General features: G+C 43.7%; 1 protein-coding gene across 1 annotated transcript in view; it reads right to left on the bottom strand.

Moving 5' to 3' along the window:
• The window catches only part of LOC103919235 (leukocyte elastase inhibitor-like), a 17045-nt gene extending 4359 nt beyond the window's left edge, over positions 1–12686 (bottom strand). Inside the window, exons 1-3 of the mRNA XM_009326702.1 lie at positions 12519–12686; positions 12097–12160; positions 53–237 (exon numbers count right to left, since the gene is read on the bottom strand). Of these exons, the coding sequence (XP_009324977.1) occupies positions 53–237; positions 12097–12160; positions 12519–12686 (417 nt within the window). The remainder of the gene's footprint in view (positions 1–52; positions 238–12096; positions 12161–12518) is intronic.
• Positions 12687–17886: the final 5200 nt, after the last annotated feature.

Below are 17886 nucleotides of genomic sequence, written 5' to 3'. Positions count from 1 at the left end.
CTCGTGGCTCATATCTTGCCACCGTCCCCTTCTCAGAGCAAAGGAAACCCACCTTCTCAATCTGCTCCAGTGTGTTGCCCCTGGCTCCGAGGACAACCATCCCAAAGGCAGCTGAGAGACTTAGCGGCGAGAAGAAGATGTTTTCATTTCTTTTTATTTTGCTCAGCTCTCTGAAAAAGTCGAGGCAGAACTTGGCATTGGCTGCGCTGAGAGAGCACATTGTGATGCTGCGATCGCCTGCAACAAGGGAAACAAAGATTTAGTCTTCTCATCCTTACACCTGCTAAGCTTAGATGCCTTGGTAGAGCACAGTAAGGTTTTCTGCAGTAGCATGGCTGAATTGTTCAGCACGTCACAGAAGACTCCTGACTCACCACATCTGGGATTTCACAGTGAACTTCAGATTGAAACAACTCATCTGAAAACCAGCACCCTGAATGGCAGGAGAAACATATTTTCAGAAACAGTATTCTGAGTTCAGCTGTTTCTCCAGCTCAAGCAATAGCTATGGGTTCATCACTTAGCCCTAACCTTGTCCTAACCACAGTCCCAGCTCACTTTATGTTCCAATCTTTCTTGCCTGAAGTCCTCTGGGCATAGCACTTATTACTTACACCCCTTGATCATACCTCACTCTCTGTGTCTCTCTCTAAAAACTTTGTGCGTATTAATCAGCTGTGCCTCACATACTGTGTCCTTCTAAGGCTGGTTGCATAACGAACATTTGACAGAAAATTGAACTACAGATAGGCTCACTCAGCAAGATTTTCAACAAAGACACATTGTGTATTAGTGGAAAATTCCAGTCATATTTTTTATTTTATCTGCAGCTTTAACAGTTTTCCCAGATATACTTCAGTTATGATCACAATTATTACTAGCAGATGATCTTGAATGTTCTGCAAAACTCTTCACACCTTACACCTAGGACAGAGTTCCTTTCTTATGAAAGTCTTTTCCCAGTGTCTTCATCCAGTAAAGTGATGCAGAGGCATCTGATCCCTTAGAAAGTCAGTTCAGTATTTTAGAGTTTCCACCATTCTAAGTCATTTTTGGTTTGATTCTTACCGAGATGGAATAACTTTCTCCACAGATGTGGAAGATACCTTTCCCCCATTACACAAGAAAAATTATCCATGTAAATATTTAAAATATGGAATGGTGTAGAAAGATCATGTTCTCTTAAATTACCAATCTGGATCATGCAGAAGAAGTGGGAAAAGGTTTGGTTTTAATCTTCTTTTAGAAACACACCTGGAAAAGCCATTGTGCAAGTTAAACACAGCTTCATCACACAGCCCATACATTTTAATGCATTCCAAAACATTGTGCAGCATCTTGAAAATATTCTCACTTCCTCAAAATATGTTATATGCAGTATATATGTGCTAAGCAGATATGTACATCACTAATGCACATATCAATCTTTAGACATTTCATAGTTATGTCATTTGTAACGTAAAGGTTAGAATTAAAGATCAGGGAGATATTTACCTTCTCCTCAGGACTGATGGTGTCAACTTGACTGCTGAGCTTGATGACAGGGCTTCTGGAGCAATGGGATATAAAGCCATTGCCACTCCCAGTGGCAGCATAATTTTCGTTCATGATGAATCACATTCCTGTCTGTTGCAAGCAGTTAGTATATTTAGGGGACCTTTTGTGGAATCTTGATTTTTTCCTTATCCCCAGGAGTTCAGAAAGAAGTCACCATTTCAAATGCATACTGAGATGTAAAAAAATTCTACCTAGTTATAAAAAAGAAAGCAAACACCTAGAAACAAAGGAGTTTTCAAGTTTTTTTACCTGTAAAAAAGTAAACTCTACAAAATTTGATGTGTGTTGCTGTCAGAAATGGCACCACAGAATGCAAACACATATGTTTTTGTAATATAAATTAATTATTAAAACCTCTGCAGGTGGCACAGTAGCAAGGGGAAAAAAAAATATAAAATATAAAAGTTCCTATTTGGCCAATTGTGATGTGAGGCAGTGGTTCCAGAGCGGAGGTTGGGCAATTCCCTTTGCCTGCTCCGGTTCTGTGCTTCTGAAGACTTCTGTCTTAAAGATCCCTTCCAGAGAGCATTCCCTACCTGTTTTCTTCCTCAACTGGAAATTTAGTCCTTAATGGAGAAGAGGACTTTAGCCATTTATTCCAGAGTTTGTTGAATATCCAGCAGCTTGGACAGGCAGTAGCTTGCTTTCATTTGCATGCCATCCTTGAAGAGCGGGCCCGGTACACGCACAGCACGGCTGCGCCAGGTGTGCACATTGGGCATGCTGCAGCTGAGCACTCTGCAGTCGTTGCAGTGGTGCGGCACAGATTGTGCGCATTCGTATCAACCACGCAGCATGTGCAGACTAACTCTGGTACAGCTGGGATGCTATGCTTCCTGCAGAGACACTGCAGTTAGGGGCTCCCCATGCACCATCTGCATTTCCTTAGGTTTTCCGGGTGGAAACACGAGAGTCCTGTTCCTCTCCTGGGGATTCCTGATATTTCTGCTCTAAGTGGGGAAGGCATTTGTGGCACAAGGGGCAAAACACAGAGAAGCTATCTCTGTCCACATAGTCTTCTTTCAAAACCCTGCATTCTGCAGATGTGTTTACAAGAAAGCTGGCTGAGTTTTGTCCAGGCAGGCTCTCCACAAGACACTGATGTGTCAGCTAAGTTTAGCCCAGGACTTCTCATTACTCCTTATTTTTATCAGTGACTCTGAGGAAGTGTGGTCCTTGCCTTATATTGCTTCAGCAAGGCATAGGCAGCAGGGACAGAGCAACCTAATTATAAGTAGTAGTATGTTTCTGGGGCTATTTTCCTAAAAAAAAAATCTTCCTTCACATTTGGGTTGATATGGTGTGTGGGTGGGCAAGTATTTGCGTGAGTGTATGCAAGCACAAACACTTATAACACTGTTTTGTGAGAAGTACTTAGTTACTGTTATTAACATATATTTACATATTTATACTTACATATCAACCCAGTCAGATACTAGGCTTCTCTGGTATTTAGGAAGCTCTGAAGACGGTTTCATATCAGTCATAAGACACCCATGAGTTTATTTCTTTTCTGGTTTGAATTTTCTCATATCTTTTTCATGCACAGATGTTGCCTGAAGGGAAGAAAGCCTTGGCGTCTAGTTTTGCTTGCTTAATGTTGGGGCAAGAAAACTTCCCAAAGAAGCGCCTGTTTTGCTTTCCTGGTTTCTGCTGAGGAAGTGGCTGCTCCTCACACAGTCACTTCAAAACCCAGCTCCTGAGCCTGTTCCTCATGTTGTCACCTAAAGGAAACCGCAGAATAGAACCGGGCAGATGCTGTTCCCTTTCTTGCAGTGGTGGGCTGTTCTCTGCATTCTTATTTTTGGCAGTAGGCGTAGCACAGTTGGAGGAAAAATGTTGTGGAATATAAGAGGGGAAAGTATGTAAGTAGGAGCAGCAAGATGCAACAGCTCTAAGTCAGAGTAGCATTCGGTCATCTCCCAGAACAGAAGAAGGGAGATGGTTTTCAAGCAGCAAGACACAACTATGTATTTCTTTTTCAGGAATACGGGCAGCTTTGAATCCAAATTAATATAGCAAATGTAAAATTACAATCCCAGAGCACAGTAAGTCGTGTCCTTTAGGCACAGGGGTGTGTGCTAGAGCCACAAGTCCCCTTAAAAGTCATTCTTCTGCGTGAACTTCTGAGATGAAGTTGAGGTTCCTCGTATGCTAGCAGAGTGGAACTCTACGCTCCTAGCCCTGCTTAGTTTTCTGATGCTTTTGAGCTCTTGTTTTAACTGCCTTAAATAGATAGGTTTGTTGTTGTTATTTCTCTGTTTCTTTACATACTTCTGTTCCTATTACATTTTGAATTATCCTGAAGATTAACTGTCGCTCCATTGCTCTATTTTGTGGAGGTTTGTTTCACATGGATCATTTTCTGTCAGTGGTTAAATTATAACTAATGAAGTAGCTGGACTGGCAAGAATTCCCAGAAAGGAACATTTTCTGCGGCTCTTCTAGTCTCTTCCTTTGATATTTTCTGCTCTTCTAGGTTAGTATAATGCAGGTTAGAGAGTGGTTTAGACAGGCATAGGTCACTAATAGGAATGTCTGGGAAACACGGGTGGTTTTGTTCAAGTAGATTGAAGGATCTCCTGAGGAGACTCAGTAGGCAAACGCCTGCTGGGAAAGACAAAGCTATAGCTCATCCTGCCTCTGGGCAGGGAGCTGGACTAGGACTCGCAGCACCCCTCTCAACACTGTGACTCCCTTCTTGCTCTTGGAATAATGCAAAGGTTCGTTGCCGGCCAGAGGAAAACGAAGAGGAATGAAGATGGTCATGGTAGTCTCAGAATCAGGAGGCTCTCTTTATTCCTTTCCAGGGATAAGCCTCCTAACAGAAAAGGATAAATAACGGGAGGAATATTTTTGAAAGGTTACAGAGAAGTAGTTGCTGAGATGCACTCTGTGGAAAGGAAGATGAAGATGTGAAAGCACTGCAAGTACAAAAGAAGTGACAGATTTTGTTTTGGATGATAGTTAGACTATTGTGGAGAGAATGCAGATTTCAAAGACAGCCTTTTTAGCTGATGGTCAGATGCTTGTCATGGTGAAGTTGCTTTCAGGCACAGAGGAGTGGATCACAGGCTGAGCTGCTTTCTACCCCTAAAGTTCCCCACATTTAGATAAGACTGTTAATAGTGCCACATCCTTAGGGACAAGTTTTGTTCAGCACTGTTTACCTGTTTGCAGTCATTTTGGCTGAAAGTCTCAAACTTTCCTTTCACTTGCCAGGGACATTTCTATTACTGTTTCTGATGGCCTTGGGGCCAGGACCAAGGGAATGAAGGCTGCTCTATACTATTTATAAATCGCAAAGAGTTCTGATGACATGGATGAGATAAGCATAGGAAGGCCAAAATGAGGAACAAGAGAGCCACTCGGTGATGTCTATCAGCAGAACAGAATTTCACAGCAAGAAGCAACGACTCACTCTGTACAGAACAGACCATCAGCATGTCCCTTGTGATTATCCTTTGCTGCAAGTGGACACACTGCAGTAAGCCTGGATAGCTATAGTTCTCCCTTGGCTTTTTTCTCACTGTTTGCAGCCATGTGCTTCCCTTGCCATCAGTGCCAAGCAGATTCTTGTTGAGGAACCAGAAGCTGATCTCAAGCTTGACAGCAAAGGCTCCCCTTGTCCCTTTCATCTGACAAAATGCATATTCTGCTACCATGCTGAGACTGCTCAGGTAGTAATTACAGAGTACCTGATGTGTCTGAGGTTGCCTGTGAGTAAAGGTACCCTTGGATAAGTAGGGTTGCTGAGTGGCGAGAACAAAACAAGGACTCCTGTGATTTTCACTGGGCGAAGGACCAAGAGGGCCCACCCTATTTGCCAGACATCTGCTAAGTAAACATCACAAAAAATAACAAACCCTATACATTGTATCAGAGCAATTAGAGTGATAAAGCATCTGTGGCGATCCACCGCAAATTTAGTATGACAGAAAAATACTTCTTGAAGTTGATGAAGAAGTGGGAAAGACTTCAGATGTTGCTGATGGTCTCAGCTCATTTGGGAAGCACCACGTGCGCCAAGTCTGATATTAATTCCTGTGGGTTTCAGGCTGTATGAGTCAAGAACTTAGTGAAAAGCAAGTATCATGTTCTAAATTGCACTGCTGTCTGCTGACTCTCCAATACTGAATTTATTGGCAACAGAGTGCAGGAACTGATGAGTGTCAACTTTGCAGTGACTTGGGCCACCTCATGCTCATCATTCAACTTGCCGGGGAAGAGGTGAGCCAGCACTGTTTTTTTCCACCTGAACTTCTTCCTGCACCAGATGTCTTTCCGTGATTGCAATGGACCCCTTTACTCTCCAGGGAGATTTAGACACGGCGCAAAACAGCATCCAAAAATTCTTCATCTTTGATTCACTTATCTTATTGGCATCCAAAAAAAGCTCTAGCAATGCAGCCAGTTCTGCCTGTTGTACCTTCTCTGCTCACACCCTTTCTCACCTGCTCATGAGCCATAACTAACAGGAGATTGCATTTGTAAGCAAGGATGTCTGCATGTGTCTTCTTAACTGGCTTCCACAGAGTAAGGGGTTATGGCTAGACAGATAAATATTTCTGCGTGATAAGCCTATTTTATAATGCCAGCTGATCCAGGCCTTGTGATTGGTTTCATTTACGGTATCTCTGGATATCATTCTGTTGTGGCAGTTTAAATCATTTTATAAGCTAGGTCTTTTTACCTAAATAACAAATGCAGCATTTTTTAAAGCTGTGAGATACAGAATGTCCATAAATATTCCTCTCCTAGCTCTAACTCAGATAGTTAAACTTCTGTCCATCTCAATGCACAGCTTTTCTTGTCAGCCAGCATTGTGGGGTGCAGTGATGAAGATAGATAGTAGAAAACTTCCTTTGTATTTTAAAAAAGGGGCTGTTTTTCTGTATTGATTAGCCACTGAAAAAGGTAATAGATACTTTCATGCAATGGAGCTGTTGTTTGCGGTTTTTGAAAGTGCAAAAGACGTTGATTTCCATTTTGAAGTTCATTCCTACAAAGGTAGTGACTGGTTACTTTTTTTTTAACAATGAAATGTATGCATGAGTGAAAATTCTGCTGAGATGAAACATCAGGATTTTGGCATTTCAGTCTAGGCAACAGTCAATAGATGATATTGCAGTGGTCTCTCTGGACATTAGTTCTTATTATTTCATTGCTGAGGCCCTGATAATCATCCAAATCCGTCGTTCTGCAGCCCAGAAAATGATGAAAACCCAGAACACAAATTCAAAGTGAAATTTGCCTGTCATAATTCTGGTGGACTTTGGGGTGCTTCAAGTGACAGAAGTGGGAGTTAGGCATGTTTATGCACTTGTGAAAAGGAAATTCCTTGTTTTTTATCACTTAAGCATTTCTCCTTGGAATCCTCAAGCTTTTTTCAATGTTACTGAAGACATTGGAGAGTGATAAACTCTCATGACAAACATTTATTATTTCATCACTGATAGAGGCATAGGTAATACCATAGGAAAAGGTATATCTTCAGAGAATTAGGGATTACCACAAGAATTTATACAGTGCTAATTTAAATGAAATTTGGTGAGGAATTCCCAAACATTTTGGAGAACACAACACATGCAACACAGATCAGTGTTCATTTTCACATTGTTCTTGGAGCTGAGTTGTAAAGAACAAAGGACTGCTTGGAAACATTTTGTACCTGAAGAAATGGGAGAGATTTACTGCAAAATGCACTGGCCACAATCTACATGGTCTGCAGACTCCTTCCTCTGGGGCTCTGGTACCCAACCATGGAAAATACAATGGATGGGCAATAGTTTTAGCATAGACGCAGCTGATAATAAAATCTGTTGTCCATATGGCAGATGAAGTTTCCAAGAGTAACATGTATGAAAAAGGAATGAAAACTCTATTCCCACCAACAGATCATGTAATAACTCTGATACACTGAGCAAATCTCTGTTGTTCTTTTGCAACTCTGTGCAGCCATTAATTAGCTTTCATTGGAAATGACAGAAATGTGTGGCTGGAAGGAGCCTTGAGATTGTCTAGTGCATCTGCTGCCCTAAGGCAGGATCAAAGATGTCTAGATTACAGTTGATGAGTGTTTGTTGAACCTGGTTTCCAACCTCTGTTACGCTTCAGTGCTTCCTTATCCCTGGAGTTTTAACTCATCTCTGTCCTAAATTGTCCTGACTGTAAATTAGAACAGTAACATCCAGGCATCTTTAAACTTTGACATATGCTACTGGCCAAGTCACGCAAATACTTATTAGCCAATTTATTCTTTGCACAAGACACAGTGTTTGGGAGTGTCTCCCTGGTCATAAAATATAATTATTGTAGATGTACTCATGACCAAGAACTTATTACTACACTAATCACGCTACCCAAAACACTGTGGGTATTGTTAGCTACTGAGCTACTTCAACAAATTATGGACTTGGAAACGTGAAACGCCCTTCAGGGCTGCTCAGCCCTGTAGAGCATTGTATAATTTTCACAATTCTGAGAAGAAAGGTATTGCTTTTGGCCATCAGACTGGATGTTAAAGGTAATTGTTCTTCCTCATTCCCATGACCATCCTTGTGGTATGATTTCCATAGCTAGTCAAATTATGCCGTTGCTCAGTAGTCTAATATGTTATTAGCATAAAAGTTAGTGTGGGGATGTTCTTGCCAGTCCTTACAGCTAGTGAAATCTGAGGTATTGTGGTCCAGAAGAGGAGTGTAAGTGATAGCCAATATTGTGCACACATTGTTAGTGACCGAGTTTCTGAAAACAAAATAAGATTTGGAAATACCCTTCCCAAGCTGCCAAGCCCTGTGAGGAACTGGCAGGTCTACAATTTGAAAACACAGGGTCAAATTTTCAGCCAATGTAAACTGATTCAGCTCCAGAGGAGGTGTGAAAAGAAAATTTGTTCCCATGGAAAAAGGGTCTTCTTCAGGCCATGGAATAATATGGATGTGCAAATGGTATGTTTACCCCATCCTGCCATGGAATTTGTATAATATATCATTTCATCATTCTGCAATTCAAATTCCCTATCTCCATGCCCGGGGTAACCAAGGACTACTGAACTGTCCTGAAAATGAAGTTCTCTACATCTCTCCCCATTTCTGCTTTCTCTCAGTTGCACTGATTTTTTCCATTGATAAAGTTGTTGCTTTCATATTATCCTGGATAATATTTGACAGCTTCTTCATTTCTGGCCTGCCTGAAACCCAGATACATCACCTTGTGGATACCAGATACTTGTATCCCAGCTGGTTGTAAACATTTATGTATAATCTAATGTAGAACCTGTGACGAGTATCACTTACCAACAACCTTCATAAAACAAGATACTCTTACTACACAGAATAAGATATTAGAGAAAAGCTGACTTTAAAGCAATACGCTTCCATGAACCATTATTTCATGCAGAATACGCAAAGTAGTCCCTGCTATTTTGGTCTTGCACGCTCATTGGATGCGAACAAGAATGCCTTGACAGAACATGATGCCCAACAGCTTCGGTAGTTGAGCTGGGACACCCGTGTGAAATCTATTCACACACAGAAGTGTCTCACAGTGTTCCAGATGAAGGCAGGTATCTGACTACAAAATGCTGATGAAGGGACATTAAAGGTGTCTGGGAAATCATGACACAATGCTTCCCATGCAACTACTTGTGAGCCTGTAGAACAGTGTCCCTGTGGTACAGCAGCACACACAACCTCTGCTGCTGCTGGTGGAAAGTAACATTTGACCCTTTTCCTGAATCTCCATCTTGTACAAAGTAAACTTTACCACGAAGCCACAGGAGGTAACCAGGAGCTGGAACGCCGTCAAATTCTTGTGGGGTGACTTCAAAGCTCTGATCCTGCCAGCAAGCCTTCTCATTTGAGAGTGGGGAAAGCCTGCAACTACATGTCTTCATTCGCAGAGCTGCAGCTTACTATATATTTAAGACGTGGTTCATTTTTTCCCCCTGTATTTGGAAACCAGCTGCAGGATGTGCTCATAAATATATTCTCCCTTTGTCTGCCTTTGTGCTACATGGAGAAACGCAACAGTGTGGGTTCATTTCTAATTTGAGACTTCATGATGGCCCTTTTTCCTTACTGGTAGGCATAGGTGTCTGAGCAACTCAGCTGGAGACTTGGAGCTGAATTCTGTTCTCAGGCATGGGTGTAAATCTATCATAACTCCCCCGATATCATTTCACTGGTATTTTAATAGCTTATAAATGCACACTGTAAGTGCAGAAAATCGTATAGGCAGAAGAGACCAGAATTAGACCCAATTTAATTTTGTGGTACAGCTCCATTCTCTCTGTCCCAGTTGTGAATCTCAACAATCAGGACTGCAGGTTTCCAAACTTTCGGCTTACTAACATTCACTAAAACCTACATGTACTGCAGTACTTCACTCACTCTTGTACAGACGGAAAATGAGCTTTGCTATGCAGAAGCAAATGGAGGATATGGTACTTTAGAGGGACTTTCATCCATTATGAAATTCTGGATTGAGAAAGCCTTTCCCCTCAGTGGTCACCCCTCTATCGTTTAGTAAGATAATTTCCCACTCATCAGGCAGAGGGCTGTAGAACTGGCAGGATGAGAGATTACAAACTTAGCACGGTCTTGCTCCAAGACCAAACATCTTACGGTCTTGAAGGAGTGTGGTTTTTCAGGCACGTGTCAAATCCCAGAGCTTTGGGGAAGAGTTTTCTTTGAAAGGTTTCCCAGTGATAATAAAAAAAACCCCACCTTTTGCATCCATTATTATTATTAGAATGGCAAGTCAGACAAATGCAGGTGGAGGACATTTAAGTTCCTGGTGGTGGTAAATTACACCTCACTATGCTTTTAGTTCATGAATGAAATACAACAGGCAAGAGACAAGACACGTGGCAAGATGTTCAAAAGCGTTGAGGACCTAAGGCATCTTTCAAATCAGCATTCAAAAAGCCAGACCAATTAAATGCTTTGAATACCTCTATTGCTGCCACACTATATGGTTCAGGAAACTACTACAGTTTAACAGGACTGCTACAGTTAAAATTACGTCTAAGCTATAATTCATTGTTATTGTATTATTCATTGTATCAAGCTTTGGAAAACCCCACGCACTCATGGCATGCAATGGGTCAGACCATGTGTCTACAGATGATGCTTGCAGCAGGAGAGAAAAAAGAGAAGAAAGCAATATTCAGCTTTCCCCAGAAACAACACACAGGCATGGCACAGCTGAGAACAAAGGAGGTGCAGCCAGCTTTTTGTTGTCAGACAACACACCACTGCAGGGTTTTTGGGTTCCTCCTGAAACCTGCCCAGGCTTTGTCAGACAGACAGCTGGCATCATTGTGAAGGTGTTCGTGGCTTGGACTTGCACGGCAGGGAAATGGAACTGCTCTGGTGCCCTTAGGGACCCCTTATGGCACAACACTGATGAGCCTGCACTCCCTCAGGAGGTGCTGCATCACACTGCAAAGGCTCTCTGCCAAATCACAGCCAGGCAAAGACCATAACCCTTCCAGGGCCCACCAGAGAGGAGAAGGCCTTCTCTCCCCTGTGCTGAATGGGAAGACCAGCTACCTATGCCCAGGGATAGTTTTTGTGTCTCTACCCCTGTGGGAAGGGCTCTTGTCACTTCAAAGGTCCTTCCCAAAGGGAAGGGCTGGAGAGGCTACCTGAGGAGAAGAGTGAGGGACAAATGCAGCTACATATCTCCATGCCCAACATCTGTGTGGAGCTGCACTCAGGGCATGAACACCACCTGTGGGTTTCACTGCCATCGTGGCAGCCAAGAGCCTCCCTTCATGGTGGTGTTAATGCGCTGGAGATTGGGTTGCTGGAGACATGGGAGGAAAGCAGGGGGTTCCGCACTGAGCTGTCTCTGTCTCTGGGAGCTGGCAGCTGGGAAGAAAGGTCTGCAACACCTTCTGGAGGCTGGCCCCACCACCAACCTTGCTGTACAGCTGAAGAGGGGAGGCATCATTTTAGACTTCTTATTTATACAGCACTTCACCCAACTGTTTAGACAACCCGACTCCAATGAGCGTTTTCATGGCTAAGAATGAAATAAGAATTAAATAAGCTCCATTAGCATTGTTCTCTTGTTTGAGAAGAGCTCTAAACAGGAAAGGCCCATTATAATTTTTTTCAGTAGTCTTGCCTAAGCAGCTTGGTGTTTTTTCTTGGGATCAAGATTATGGATGTCAGGAAATGCTGGTGATACTTGATAGCAACATGTTTTTATGCCTTACTCCTTTCTACTACAGTATTGTGCTCTCTTTGGGAAGAAGGAAGTAGAACCTGCTCTACCCTTAGGGGGAACAACATTGGCCAAATGCACTTGTGGGGCCAAGGGGCATGCAAAGACCCACAAACACATCTGGGCTTCCTGACCATCCAAAGTCACACACTTGTCTCCCTCCTTTCCTGTAATTTCCACCTTGAAAAAGGATCATCCTGTTTAAGTCTGGCAACACTTTACGCAGCAAAGCAATGGGGTATCTTCTGCACGTCCACACAGGTTTCAGAGTTTGATGAGAACAGGGCTGAACTCTGCTTTTACCGTGCTTTTGGATGAAGTGCTGCCATTTAGCAGGTAAGTCTCCCTTGCCCTCCTTCGCTTCATGCTACGGTTCAATGTTATCACACAGTTCAGATACTATCTCACCTTTCCAGTGGTGCTCCTGGTTCCTGGACTTGCCATGCTCAGCACCTCATGAATATGAGGCACCTGTGATATAAATGCAGTATAAATCTATGTAAATAGATTAACGAAGACACAAAGAACACATTGAGGCTGCACTGGAGCCTCACAGACACTGCAAGTCAGATGCAAAGGAGAGCTTTGAGACCCGTAGCTGCCACCTCTTTCAGTTTGCTGTTTGTGAAGAACATGGCCTGGGCTGCCAGAAGGCTCCTGCCTCTTTTCCATTTCCAAATGTAAGCCTCTAATAGCAGATCCCAGGAAAAGGGAAAGGAACTCACCTTTTCCATCTCTTCGGCTGTGTTGCCTCTGGCACCCAGCCGGACCATGCTCAGGGCAGCTGAGATGCTCAGTGGGCAGAAGAAGGTATTTGCATTTCTTTTTACTTTGCTCAGCTCTTTGAAGAAGTCTAGGCAGAACTTGGCATTTGCTGCCCTGAGGGAGCCCATCGTGGCATGGCCAAGGCCTACAACAGGACAACTATGTAATCCATCTCACAAACGTTGCCATGGTCAGAGCACACAGTGCGGAGAGAGTTGGAAACACAGAGCCCTTCTCAGGAAACTCAGGAAACCCCAAGCACTGACTCACTCCCAGGAGAAGGTTTCAGACCACACTTAGCACTTCATAGAAAAGTGCGCCCCACACCCTGACCCAAACAACCACCTCTGGGCAAATCACCCCTTTAGTCATACTCTTGCTCTTCCCCTGTCTGCTCCAGCTAGCTCCACACTCACTTTCATGCCCATGATTTTTTTTGTAAAGGCTGTACACTGTATAAATACGGTCACGTAGTCAACATCCTGTTTTTCTTGCAAGAACTGCTACATGGTTTAGAAGCATTGGCCAACCTTCAGACACTGTGCTTCACTGAAGTATATTGTATAAAAACTTATTTTGTTTGTATATTGTGTAAAACATGAAGCACATTGTATGAAAACAACCAACAGAGAGACCAGCAAATTGGATTGCCAAGTCATAGCCAAACAACAATGTGGAAAGGCCTTCCTCTACCTCCTGAATTTCAGGTAGCAAGTTCATACATGTCCCAGCACTTCTAAGATCACTGCCTTGCCATTTATCTCCTTTTCCCTTTTAAGGGAATTACCAAATTCCCTCCTGCTATTGAGTGAACTTGTTCACTCGAGCAAAGAATTTGGCTACATACTTTCTACATCCTGGGATTGCCACTTCCATGAAATGTGGAAGTCAGCCCTGTAGGCAGAAACACCACAGCCTGCCTTTGTGCATGACTGCAACACACTTTGCTCCCCTCCAGCTTCTGTTTCCAGTACTATCTCTACCCTGAGGGAAGCTAGAGCTGAGAAAGTTACCTTCTCCTCAGAAGAACTGACTCTGACAGCTTCTTTGCTGATGGAGGGCAGTATCCTGCCCCATCTTAAATTGAAACCACTGTGTAGTCTGGCTCCCTGCCCAGTTTATTTCTGAAGAAGGAGCGTGCCTGGGAAAATCAAGGGCTGACGGACAGAGTACTAGGAGAATGGCTTTTCACGTCCCATAGCAAAGTGGGAGACACGATCCAATCCCTTCTGGTTTTTACTCTCTGAAACAAGTAGTGAAGGAAGGTGTCGTGGTTTAACCCAGCCGGCAACTAAGCACCACACAGCCGTTTGCTCACCCCACCCCCCAGTGGGATGGGGGAGAGAATCGGAAGGGTAAAAGTGAGAAAACTCATGGGTTGAGTTAAAGACAGTTTAATAGGTAAAGCAAAAGCTGCGCACACAAGCAAAGCAAAACAAGGAATTAATTCACTGTTTCCCATCGGCAGGCAGGTGTTCAGCCATCCGCAGGAAAGCATCACGCGTAACGGTGACTTGGGAAGACAAACACCATCACTCCAAACGTCCCCTCCTTCCTTCTTCTTCCCCCAGCTTTATAGGCTAAGCGTGACGTCATATGGCGTGGAATATCCCTTTGGTCAGTTGGGGTCAGCTGTCCTGGCCGTGTCCCCTCCCAACTTCTTGTGCACCCCCAGCCTACTCGCTGGTGGGGTGGTGGGGGAGGCAGAAAAGACCTTGGCTCTGTGTAAGCACTTGCTCAGCGATGGCTAAAACATCCCTGTGTTATCAACACTGTTTCCAGCACAAATCCAAAACATAGCCCCATACTAGCTACTATGAAGAAAATTAACTCTACCCCTGCCAAAACCAGCACAGAAGGAAATACATCTTTTTACCCTCCCACAGAGGAGGCACCCTGTTGATGCTGCTGCATCTCATTAGCTTGCTCTGCTGAATCATCTTAAAGATGTGGCAAGCATCTGCAGAAAGCATACAGTTACAGCAAGAGGGAAACAGAAACAAATCAGAAAATAAGATCCTGATACGCAGTGTTCAGAGAGGTGCCTCTCCCTCTCCCTGAAGTACTTACATGCATCTGATAACCTCTGTCCCGTGGGGAGCCCTGATAGTCCTGTAGCAGATGATAGAGCTGGGCCCATAACTACAAGGTGTTATTTCTTCTTTAGTCTAGGCCTTCCCAGAGAGGTGCAATGATCCAGACTGTGCCCCAGCAGCTTCTCTGCCTGAGGGCTACGTTTAGCTGGGGTTGCCTCAGCACAGGCACTTTGTCTGTCTCAGGAATCTCAGCATGTTTTTCTTCCTGTGTCAGCAAGAGCCAGAGAGCGGAGGGAGCACACGGTAGGCTTCAGCAGCACATCCCAACCTGAGTTTTGAGCATCTCCTGGACTGTGGGTCAGGAGGTGGCAGGCCTAACCAGGTGCTACAGGACCTGGTCCAGAGGGCAGAAGGAGTCCCAGTTACACAGCTTTAGGAACAGATCCTGGCACCAGGATGCTCCCATATGGCGAGAATTTTAGGGAACAGGTTTTTTCCATTGACCTCATGCAGGAAAAGGGCAAGAGGAGGTGAAGTGAAGGCACCACCAGCCCCGCCTAGAAGTGCTCAGTATGGCCAGCACTGCTGGTTATGTGCAGGGAAGAGCACTGAGCTGGAGCAGCTCCTTCGTTCAGACTGGTGCTCCTTGCCCCTCCAAGGCTGGATGTGGATTTTCCCCACGACACCACAGAGAGTTAGACACTGCAATGGGAGCACTTTCAGCTGAGGTCCTCAGCTCTGTACTCCAGCTATGGATTTGGTTTCCTAACCCCTAGGTCTAGCCCATATGTTTCAGCAGAACTGTGTGGGGAGCTTGAGGCGTTGACGGTTTTGGCTTGAAATGCATGTGGTGCTCATGAGGCTTTTGTTGAGCTCCACGGTCATTGTCAGTCTGAACCTCTGGATGGCAAAAAACAACAAGCAAAAAAGGCAGCAAGGTGGAGTTGTCCCTGTCTGGGGGCACAGGAGATACACCAAAGGCCCCTGGGTATGACTTCCAGGATCCTTCATATTCATCATCATTCATGAACAAGGAAATGGGCACCACACTGCCAAAGCACTTATTCATCTTTTGACCCTGGAGGCTGTTCTGCTCCACAAGCAGCAGTCAGCTTTTTCACAATGTTTCCCCCTGTTGTCTCAAGGCTGGTTGTGGGCCGAGCGCTGTGTTTATTTTAGGCCAACAGGCACTGTGCTCGGCACTGCTCCAGGCAGAATATTGTATTTCTCACAGAAGACCAGCAGCTGACTTCATTGAGCAAAATGCAGCTAAGCCCCCATAGAGATATCACATGATGATTGCATTAATATAATCTGAAAATACAATTTGGGGGACTTTCCCCTATTATGAAGCTCTGGATTGAGAAAGCCTTTCCCCTCAGTGGTCGCCCCTCCACCATTTAGTAAGATAATTTCTCACTCGGTAGGCTGAGGGCTGTGGAAAAGGCAGGACTGGTCATTGCTGGCCTGTGTTTGGGACTGCTTCGTACTGACAGATCGCAGGGGAGAGAAGTGACAGGCAGCAGAGCTGGCTGCGGTGGGGGTCTCTTGGAAAAGGAGCTGTCAGGGGCGCAAGCGGAGGCAGAGCTGCGGCTGATGCTGCGAGGTTGCAGGCTGCAACAAGTGCTGTGCCAAAAGCTAAGCTGCCTCGTGAGGCATTGTGCAAGAAAAGAAGACATCCATCAGGATATGCAATAGAGGTCCTTCAGTGGTGCTTTTCCATCGTGTTTAAAACTGTCAGTAAGGGTATGGAAAAGCTAGACCCTGTTTCCAAACTGTAGCAGTCAAGTGAGGGAGTAATGCGAAACAATCTTGGAGCTGTGTACGTGGCAGTGCTCTTATACAAAAGCTGTGACACACCATCTCATAATTAAGAATCTATAATTTCACCTGTGAGGATTCAGATGAAAAGGTGCACAGCAGCACCATCTGAAGAGCTGAAAGGAAGCTCACAACTGAAGTACTTTATTCACTATTTTCTTTTGTAGGCAGATATTAAGAAAGTAAGGAAAAATTCATGCTATCAGAAAGATATAGACCAAAATACTTCTATATCGTTGTTGTTATTAGGATACCCGCGCACATATAAGTACTTTTTTTCTGTGTTACTGGATTAAAACAAGAATAGTCCTGGGAGCAGAGACTGGAAACCACAACCCATCTACAATGCAGTTATTGAACTGCAAAGTTATCAGTCCTTGAGTTCTCTTCTTGTGTCATTAAGCTGCATTCATTCCAGTAAGGGCTTCAAAAGGAAGATGGGCAGTTTTCCCACCCAGCCTATGCTGAAACCTAGTGCCTGATAGTGCTTGGTGCACTCTCCTGGGAGACGCAGGCTTGAATTCCAGCGAGGGTATGGGATACACTGAAGACAGGCCCTTCGCCTCCTGAGCCACATGAATTTCTCCACTACAGAAGTTATGTACCATTTGCACTTAAAAAAATGAAGTCACTCTAATGGCATTTTCAGGGAGCCCTGTTTGAATAGCTTGTGCAAGGTCTGCTTTGAATGCATTCACTAGATGTTCTCCGAGGACTTGCGCCTCGTTCCACCTCGTTCCTGAATTTCAGCATGGGCAAAGCGCCTCATTGCTCACATCAAGGCAGTTCAGAGCAAGCAAAGAAAAATGCTAGCTGCTAGAGAATTTACAAAAGGTGAAAATAAAAAGCCTACAAATTTTGGATACTTCCACATGCATAGGAAAGGACAATTTTTCTTTCAGATGGCTTTTTGGATGTACACTCTTAAAGCCAGCCTATGTTCTGTTTAGGAAAGCCACATCACTATTTTAGTGTTGCTTGTCCTTTCTGAAGCCATCTATAATTCTGTGCATTAAACATGTTATTCACTGATTCTCCATTACATAGACACAGAAAAATGAAGTTGGAAGTGTGACTTCTGAATCTGGTTTTCATAAAGCCTATGAATACTATGATGTAGTACCCCCCTAGAAGTGCTTATAATTCCATACAGAAAATGAGCGTACTTTACCAAGAAAATAAAATCAAGGATTTACTAAGAGACAATTTTTAAATAAATATGGAAATTAAAAGTCTAGATTATCCTGCTGCTGTCACTGTGTGACTGACTGTACAGCTGGAGTAGAATAGCACCTTGTACAGTACAGAAGGCATGAAATTACTTACATTGCCATCAGTCAAGGCCAGCCTTTGATGCATGGTAATTTTATGTTGTATCAAATAATATATTATTATAATTAGTATTAATAAATTATAACCAAATAAAAGTTAACTTATTTACATTTATAATAAATCAATGTAATAAATTATG

The sequence above is a fragment of the Pygoscelis adeliae genome, unplaced genomic scaffold (genome assembly GCF_000699105.1).
Source record: "Pygoscelis adeliae isolate BGI_AS28 unplaced genomic scaffold, ASM69910v1 Scaffold6, whole genome shotgun sequence".
NCBI lineage: Eukaryota > Metazoa > Chordata > Aves > Sphenisciformes > Spheniscidae > Pygoscelis > Pygoscelis adeliae.
The sequence above is the reverse complement of the archived record's forward strand: the minus strand, read 5'-3'. Positions and strand labels throughout refer to the sequence as shown.